Source organism: Lolium perenne, chromosome 4 (genome assembly GCF_019359855.2).
Source record: "Lolium perenne isolate Kyuss_39 chromosome 4, Kyuss_2.0, whole genome shotgun sequence".
NCBI classification, from domain to species: Eukaryota; Viridiplantae; Streptophyta; class Magnoliopsida; order Poales; family Poaceae; genus Lolium; species Lolium perenne.
Window position 1 is genome coordinate 296866688 of NC_067247.2, and position 9205 is coordinate 296875892.

At 53.0% G+C, this 9205-nt stretch overlaps 1 protein-coding gene across 1 annotated transcript; it reads right to left on the bottom strand.

Moving 5' to 3' along the window:
- Positions 1–3461: 3461 nt before the first annotated feature.
- LOC139830192 (uncharacterized) lies at positions 3462–4715 on the bottom strand. Its single transcript, XM_071818195.1, has one exon. The coding sequence runs from the start codon at positions 4653–4655 to the stop codon at positions 3462–3464; it is 1194 nt and encodes a 397-aa protein (XP_071674296.1). The 5' UTR covers positions 4656–4715.
- Positions 4716–9205: the final 4490 nt, after the last annotated feature.

Genomic DNA, 9205 nt, shown 5'->3' on the forward strand with positions numbered 1-9205 from the left:
TTGATCTTTATGTATCCGGCACTACAAGAACGACACCCACCTACATGTTCCAGAAAGAAGAATCAGCAGAAGAGCTTTTCACAATAGAAAAGAAACAAAAATATACTCCGTACAAAACTTCAAACAGCAAATAAAATTACAAAACGATGTAACTTGTTCAATAAGGTTAAGCTAGCCGAGATAGTAAAGACAGTTGGACGGGGACTGATAAAACAAAATGGAGTTTGGATCACCAAGACAAAACGAAGACAGGTGGATGTGGAATTTAGTTCGGGATACCATCAGAAAGAGTAAATGTGTGACTAGAATTAGCTTAGAAATACTGAGGGTGACTCGAGACGGAAATGGCGGCACTGCAGAACAATGAAGACTACATGAAAGGAGCCAACGCATCAATGCGCATTCGGTTCGAAAAATGGTATTTGGAGCAGCAAAAGTAGTTAACGTGAAGGTTTCCCTAAAATTGTCTATCAGGACTGCATGTTATGAGCCAACATTGCAAATCCAAGGAACTGACACCATTTCGTGTCTAGATCCCCAGAAACTGCAGTGACTTGGGCTTGGTGCTCTGGGCGTAACAATTTGTTTGATACTATGTATCACTCTTGACATGTTTCAAGGACAACGAATTGTTCTTATATATACATCTTGATGGAGTATATAGGTTTCAATAAACTTGTCTAATATTTAAATTCCTATTTGTATCAGTGAACTTGCAATAGCTGAACTTGTAAATTATTTAAATCCCTATTTTTATCTGTGAATCTGTTGCTAGAGTCAACCTTCCAAGTCATGACAGGATAAATAAATTAATTGCTAGCAATGAACAATTTATGCGCATTAAAAAAACGTGACTTGGGGGTTAAACAGCCCTCCAAGCAGTTTATAATAAAAGAATTTAGGTGTGTGCAAACCGAGAGTGGGTGCTGGCATCCGAACTCAAGGTCGGATGGGCATGGTAGGTATCAGCACCTCCTAGCCATCCGGGCTGAGCCTCGGTTCAAATATGTGCGCATTCTAATTCTCACTGAGCTAAGAGCTTACAGCTGATTATATATATATCTATCTATCTATCTATCTACTAAAAACATAATACATGGTTCCAAAATAGAGACGCTACGTTAAACCACATTAATCTAATTATTCTATCAGTTAGATCTAAAATTTAGGATTTAAGGTTTTACGTAACATATACTAGTAGTATGCAAGACAAGAAGGGTCGGCAATAGTTATGTAAGTGTCTAAACTGCAGCACAATACTACTGCTAGAAACAGAATATGTAGTAGATCAAAATGTTGTAGTAGGATAATGGTGTTGGGAGACCACATACATACCAATTCTAGACAGTTTGATTGGGCAGCACAAGACGATATCCTCCTCCAGGAATTCATCATCGTCAGGTTGCAAGCGGGGCGGGTTGCGGCTGCCCGCCAGAGAGTCACGCGGGGCAGCGCATGCTGTGCGGACCGTCGCGGAACGCCGCATCATTCCGCTGGAGCTGGCGCGGGACACAGCTGCACACCGCACTATCCCGCGTCATCCCGCATCACGCGCGGAGCATACTTGGCGCGGCACAGAGCAGCTAGCTAACTAGTGACTGATCGATCGGAAGCCAATGCTTAGAGCAGCTAGCTAAACAGATTGGAAGTACGGTACATGCAAACAATACTTGAGAGACTTTTTTTTTGAACACGACTTGAGAGACATTTAGGGAACAAAATAACTAAGTACCATGCAATTTTAGCAACTGCTGGAATTTTGAACAAAACAAGGTTGATTGCAACAAAGCATGCATGGAGAGTTGTCCAGTAACTAGGGCATCTCTAGCGGGGTATCTCTAGTGGGGTAACTCAAACGGACTAACCTGTTCGCCGCGATCTATCGTCCACCAAATTTGGAAAATCGACGCGTCGGCCCAGACAGGCTGTGGACATCGTTGAGCTCAAGCACCAGCGCCCGACCTCCGACACCGCCCGCATACGCGGATCGTACCGCTACCTCCACCACAGGCTGAAGCCGTCGCGTGCCTTCGCACAGCGCAAGTCGCAGTACTACCGCGACCTGGAGGCGTTGAGGTCGCGAGATTCGCCGCCGGGCCGCTCGATCTGCAGCGACCTGGAGGCGTCGAGCTCCAGCGTGCCGCGTCGCCTCGCCTTCACCGAGGGGTCTAGCTCGAGCGCCTCCGCCCTGTCGCCGCAGTTCGATCTCGGTGACTACGCGAAGGACGACGACATCCCCACCCTCGCCACGAAGCTCGAGCTTGCCGCCCCCGCGCTGATGACCGGCGACTTCGTCCCCGATGCGGCCCTGGGCACGATGACAAAGCTGCTGGAGGAGAAGAGCTGCCGCGACGCAGAGAAGAAGGCGGAGTGGCTCCGCGAACAGGCGGTGCAGGACGCATGCTACATCCCGCTGCTGACGCTCCTCCGCCAGCTGCTGCTGACGCAGGTCAAGGGGGTGCTCAGTGTTGTACATATACGAGATATGTGTACCATTTTGATATTCTTGATTGCCTCGAGACAAATGAAAACAGTAACCAACGGAAGTCGCTAGTTGCACGTCATCTCTGAGGCATAGTTGTACAATCGTGAATCTTGCACAACACTATCATTAAACACAAAAACATTATTTTGGTTTTATTCAACTTTTATTTGAACCTTATCACTTGAATTTGGGTTAAACCATAATGTTCTAACATGTAAATAACGAACACGCCCCCGAGCGTCGCAGGAGCGGGAGTTCTTCAACGACGCGAACCTCGAGCACGCCCCCGAGATATCGCGCCAGCGAGCGGCCACGGAGGAGGCGGCACACCTCCTCTTGGCGGCGGAGCAACATAAGCTCATCGAGTTGAATGCTCATCGCCACGCCGAGGTGTTCGCCCGCGAGCGAGCGAGGCTTCTCGACAAAGGCTGGCAGCGCGGGGATAGCATCGCCGGCAAGCTCCTGCGACGCCGGCCGCCATGTTCCACTGCCATATGCGCGAAGCAAGGACGGAGAGGTGGGCACGGACGCAAGCGGCAAATGTAGTCGATCTGTAAGTGTACTCGTATGTTGTACTGTACTTGGATGTTCACTTAAAAGTACTCCCTCCGATTCATATTAATTGACTTCAATATGGATGTATCTAGAACTAAAATGTGTCTAGATACATCCATATTTGAGTCAATTAATATGAACCGGAGGGAGTAGTTTGATTTTTGTACTCACGTACTTATATTACAATGTACTTTCAAGTTTAATCTGAACATGTTTCGCAAAAAAAAAAAAAATCTGAACAATACATATATGCATGGTTGCTATAATTGAACCGCGGGGCAAGTACGGATTGCTGCATCGTTTTCGTGCCTGTACGCGCAGGAAGGAGTACAGCGCGCGGCGTGGGGAGACGTACAGCGCGCGGCGTGAGGAGACAGTGCAGGCCTAGCGGGACAGTGCAGGCCTAGCGGGCCTGACCGCTTTATCCCGCACCTACCAACGCGGTCGAAGTTGCGGCGCCGCGCGGGTGAATTTCGCGGGGCGGCCTTGCGGCGTAGCGGGCAGTCCCGCACCACTTGACAGCTGAATCGTCACCCATGGGTGCAGTTGCTTCGACGAAGAAGTAGATGGGCAGTTCACCAGCGGCATCCTTTGGGCGTGCCAAGAAGTTTGTGTGCCAATAAAAGGCTTCCGATCTAAAGAACACATGCAAGCCACAAAACATATGGAGCTCGTATTGTTGACCTGTTTGCTGAGCATATTTGCGCAGTGCAGTTTCAGCCAGTTGGCGTGAGGTTTCCTGGGAATCTCTGCAGCCGTCCATGCGAGACTTGATAATGGCGGCCACCCAGGACGTCACCAGTGGGGGAGGGGGGCAGAGGTCTTCTGTAATCGTGGAGGGAACCAGCATGTTGGAGAGGCGGTCGAGGTCCGGGCCCGAGAGGAACTGGTTGACGCGGAGAAGCATGTCCGCATCATGCTCCACCGTGGGAAGGACCGAGGACGCGAAGTACGCCATGGCGCGCGGCACGGGATGGTGCGCGGCCTCGGCGGCGGCGAGAAAGGTGGCATGGGTGGGCGCCAAGGCGGAGGCGGAAGCGGAGGCGATGGCTTGGGAGAGGTCGGCCCTGGAGAGATGGAGGTGCCAGAGCGCGTCGTCGCGGGAGAGGGAGGGACAGAGGTGGAGGATGCAGGCGACGAGGCCCTCCAGAGAGCGGTGAGCGATGCGGGCCAGGCATTGGGGGCTGATCTCGAGCACGTCGCCGAAGTGAAACTCGGTAGTGGGGCGGCGGGGAAAGGCGGTGTCATACCAGACGGCGTTGACGAGGATGTTGTCGACGGGGGATAGGGGCCCGTAGCAGTGGCCGGCGATGAGGACGCCGCGGGCGTGCGTGCTCCAGAGCCGGGCGGCGGGCAGGCGGGAGAGCGCCTCCAGGTAGAAGGTGCGGATGAGGTTCAGCAGCCTGAGCCTCAGAGCGCGAGGGTTCCGCAGCGGGGCAGGGGCCGCCTCGTCCTTCTTCTCCTCGTTGGGTTCGGAGGAAGGAGGGGTTTCATGTGGGGCGGCGCCGTCCTCCGGTATACCACCAGATGGGCTTGTTGAGGGGCTTTTGTTAGACGAATCGGCGGCGGCCTCCTCGATTTCTCTGTGGCGGCGGCCACCCATGGTGGTGGTCATCGTTGGTGGCCGGCGGCGGCGCGGCGCTGGCGATTTGGTACGGCACCCGACCGCCCGTTAGAGCATGTCTAACAGACCCGTAAAAGGGGCAAATCCGTATAATAACCGCCGATATACGGGTTTCGGCTCTACCCGGCCGTCTAGCACGCCCCGTAAAAACGGTCCCCGCATCGTTTTTTGCTGTTTTCAATTACGGGGCGGGTCGTCGCCCCCTACTTGTGCGGGGTGGGAGCGGGGATAGAGGGCCAAACCGGTATCGCCCACTCCACTGCGCGCGAAGGGTTTCGCTGAAGCCAACCGCCGCCGCCGCCGCCCGATCTCCTCCGCCGCGCCCTTCCCGGCCGGATCCCGCTGCCATGGATCGTCCGCAAGAGCCGCCTACCGCCGGCGATGCATCTCCTCCGGCCGCGGTGGTCGATGTCCCCGTCGGAGGTGCGCCGAACGCCGGCGTGGTGTCGGCCATGATCTCCGCCACCATCCTGTCGAAGAGGAAGAGGTTTCCGAAGCAATTCTTCGAAGCTCCTGCGGCGGCGGCAGCTTCGCCGGCCGCAGCTTCACCGGGCGAAGCCCCGCCGGCTGCCAAGAAGGCGGGCAGGATGAAGACCAAGGCGGCCGGGCCGAGGGGCGCCGCGCCGGCCAAGGTGCGGACAAAGGCAATCAGCCGCATCGGCCTCGCGCCTCCACCGCCCTCCAAGGCCACGCCCTCTCCTCCCTCCGTTCTGTCCGATGCGCCGCCCGCGCCGCCGCCACCCACCATGGACGTAGACAAGGTGTTCGATCTTGAGTCCACAACATCCTACATGGTCATGATGATGCGCACCGACGGCATGGACGAGGATCAGCTGGCGTGGTGGAACGAGACCAAGGCGGACATCATTGCGAGGAAGAAGGCTGCGCGTCAAGCTCGTGCTCAAGGTGAGTCTCCGGCGAGTGGTGGCGCCGGTGGCGATGGACTCGTTGATGGTTGATCACATTTGGGAACTTCCGTGGCTTGAACATTGCCTTTGATCGCGTTGTGATGTTAAAACTATGAATTATGCATCACATATTTTGGATGTGCTATGTTTGATGTGAAATTGGTGTGCAAATTGATGTCTAAAACCCTATTTTGAGGGGCCGGAAACTCGGACGAGCTAGCAGAACCCGTATCCCTATTCTGTTTTACGTTGTGGGGATACGGGTTCTGCTAGCTCGTCCGAGTTTTCGGCCCGTGAAAACCGGATACAGGGCCCTCTACTCGCGTTTTACAAGGCGAAAAAATACGGGGCTGTTAGACATGCTCTTAGTCTGTTATTATACGGAGTAATTTGTAAGCAGAGCATTGTTCGTGACTCGGGAGAAAATCTATCGACCCAACGCTTGCTTTATTGTACTACTTGGATTAAGGGCATCTCCAGGGGCGCCACCTAAATGGTCGTTGAGCGACCGTTTTCGTCCACCGTGACCGGAAATGCGTCTGGTACCACCTTCAACGGGGCGCAAAGTGACCGGGCCGTCCGCGGAGATGTAAACCTGGTCCAAATATGCGTCTGGGATGCGTCTCTGGCGGACGCAGAAAGTGTCCGCTCGCGTCTGGCGGACGTTTTGTTTGGCCCACCAGGCAGTGACGCAGCGTCGATGCGTCTTCTCCGCCTGTACTGCCGCCGAGGCGTCGCTTCGGCAGTCTGCGGCCGCGTTAATTGCGATGCCGCGCGGCCGTCGCCTACCTCTGCGCACGTCACTACTAGGAAAAGGCTATAGATGGAAATAGGCCTACCGGCGCACCAGCAAACCCATGCGCCGGTGGCAAATAGTGCCGGCGCACCAATATGTCGCCGCGCCGGCGATGGAGGCTTAATGCCGGCGCACAAGCAAAAAAGATGCGCCGGCGATAAATTTCAAAGAGGACCAGACCAGCCCGAAAAAATCTAACCCCTTACTGCCGGCGCATCACCATGTTGGCGCGCCGGTGGTAAGTTTCTTATTGCCGGCGCTGCAGTAGAATGGTGCGCCGGCGGTAAGGGCAGCCATAATTTTCCCTCTACACCCCCCCCCCCCCCCCCCCCCCCCCATGGACCGCCTTTTCAGTTTTGAAAAAAATAAAAGAAAATGATAAAAAAATTAAATCCTTTGAAATGCCCATGTAATATGTCATCTAGGTTTAGTGAAAATTGAAAAAAAAAATGACTTTTGATATATTATGCAAAATGGCGTCATCTTTCGGTAAAACGGGTTTTCTGGTTGCATACGACCTCCGATGAAAAACTTTTTTATATCAAAATCGATCTACTCGAAATTTCCTATTCGAATTCAACTGCCTACGGTCGTTTGGACAAAAAATGGATTCGTCAATTGGAAAACAGAAACAGGACTTTTTTCATGTTTTAGATTTTGATGAAAAAAATTAAAAAAATACCCCCGGCGCACCACCCTACTTGGTGCGCCGACAGTAACAGGGGCTATATATGCCAAACCAGCCCGACGCACCTTCTCTCTCTTCCATTTCCCCCCATCTTCTCTTTCACTTCTCCTTCTCCTCTCTTCCTCCCTCCGGCCACCTTCTCTTCTCCTCCACTATTCCCCCTCTTCTACCTTCTTACCCCTCTAATCCCTCCAGCGAGCACCTCCTCAAGCTACTCACCGGAGCACCTCCTCAAGCTACTCACCGGCGAGCACCTCCTCAAGCTATCTCACCGGAGCACCTCCTCAAGCTACTCACCGGCGAGCACCTCCTCAAGCATCTCGCCGGCGAGCACCTCCTCAAGCATCACCTCCTCTCAACCCCACAATCACCGACGATCACACCGGCAACCACCTCCTCTTTCTAAGAAGATGACCACCGTGGCGGCGGTACATCTCCAAGGCACGACCTAGAACTTGACCGACGACCTAGAACACGACCGACCTAGATCTAGATCTAGATCTAGATCTAGATCTGGATCTGCTTTTTTTTGAATCCTGGAAAACATAGCGCCGGCGCACTAGGCTGGTGCGCCGGTGATAAATCGAGTTACCGCCGGCGAACTAGATGGTGCGCCGGCAATAAGCCTTTATCACCGGCCCGTTCGTACCGGCGGGCTTTGGTGCGCCGGCAGTAGCCCAAATAGGTGCGCCGGCAATAGGCCTTTTCCTTGTAGTGCGTAGTAATGGCGATGCCACGCGTGGTGCGGCCGTCGCCCTGCCTCCGACCTATATAAACAGGGGCGCGAGCATCTCATCTCCTCCCCACAAAACCCTAGCCGCCGCTTCCGCTCAGCCCTAGCAGATCCGCCATGAGCAGCGCCGGACGCGGCCAGGCTGCCGCGCCTCCACCTACACCTTCACCTCCCACTCCACCTCCCCCGGCCTCGAGCTCCGACGACGAGTTCGACTCCGAAGACAGCACCGATCTCCTCCACCCGGTCAGGGACGCCGCGGCCCTGGCTGAAGCGGAGAAGGAAGCAGAGGAGGAGCGGGCGGCCCATGCGGCGATCGACGCCGAGCTGGAACAGCGCAGGCTGGCGGCCGCCGCTGCAGCAGAGGACTCCGACTCGGAGATATCTTGGTCCTCCGATGACCCTGATGCGCCTACGCCGGAGGAGAAGGCGGCGGAGCAGAGGGCCATCGTCGAGTCTTTCGAGACGCTAAATGACAATGCCGCCAACGCGAGGCTGGAGCAGTGCCTGCAAGAGGACGCGGCGGCGCACCGAGCCATAGCGACCGCGCGGGAGGCGGCGGAGAAGCAGGCGACGGAGCGACGCAACGACGGTGTCGGCCCGTCAGGAAGCAAGTAGTCTAGGCATATAGATCTCCTTTGTATAGTTTTTATGCATTCATATGTACTACTTTGAAAGTTTTTAACTATGTTACAATTCAAAAAATGGATCGCCCCCGGTGGGAGCACACCCAAACGCAAACGGACGTGCGGATAAAATATGTCCGTAGAACGACGCAAACGGACGCTTGCGACCATTTTTAGGCGTCCGAAATGCATCGCGCAGATCTAGGAGAAGGATGAAATTTTCGAAATTTGATTCAGAACGGATACAAATAGGATTACGTATTACTCGGTGAAGGTAATAGTAGTACGTAATTAGCTTGGAACTACAACAACTCGTCGAAGGTGAAACAGACGGTAAGGAAAAAACAAGTTGTACTACTAAAAGGCTTTTGTTGACCGAAAAAATTATAACTCAGCGTCACAGCTATAGCGTATCTGACGGAAGATAATGATCAAAAATCAAAATACACCGAGATGCGATCTACTGACCTCCATTACAACGACAAACTGTTTTATTTATTTTTGAAAACAAGGGCAAAAGCTTTGCTCATTTCTATTCACTAATGTAATAATACAAGACTTTTTAGATTATATGCTCTTTGTCGCAAAAAAAGACTTTTTAGATATGTTATTAAAGTGAATTAGATATGAACTAAAATAAGTAAACCTAGACACTAAAATATGTCTACATACATGTATTTATGAACATGCTAATATACCTTACATTAGTAATGGATGAAGTAATGAAGAAAGGAGAGTAGCACAACAACTAAAAGTGTCTCACTACAATATTATCCTACTCTCGCAGCAT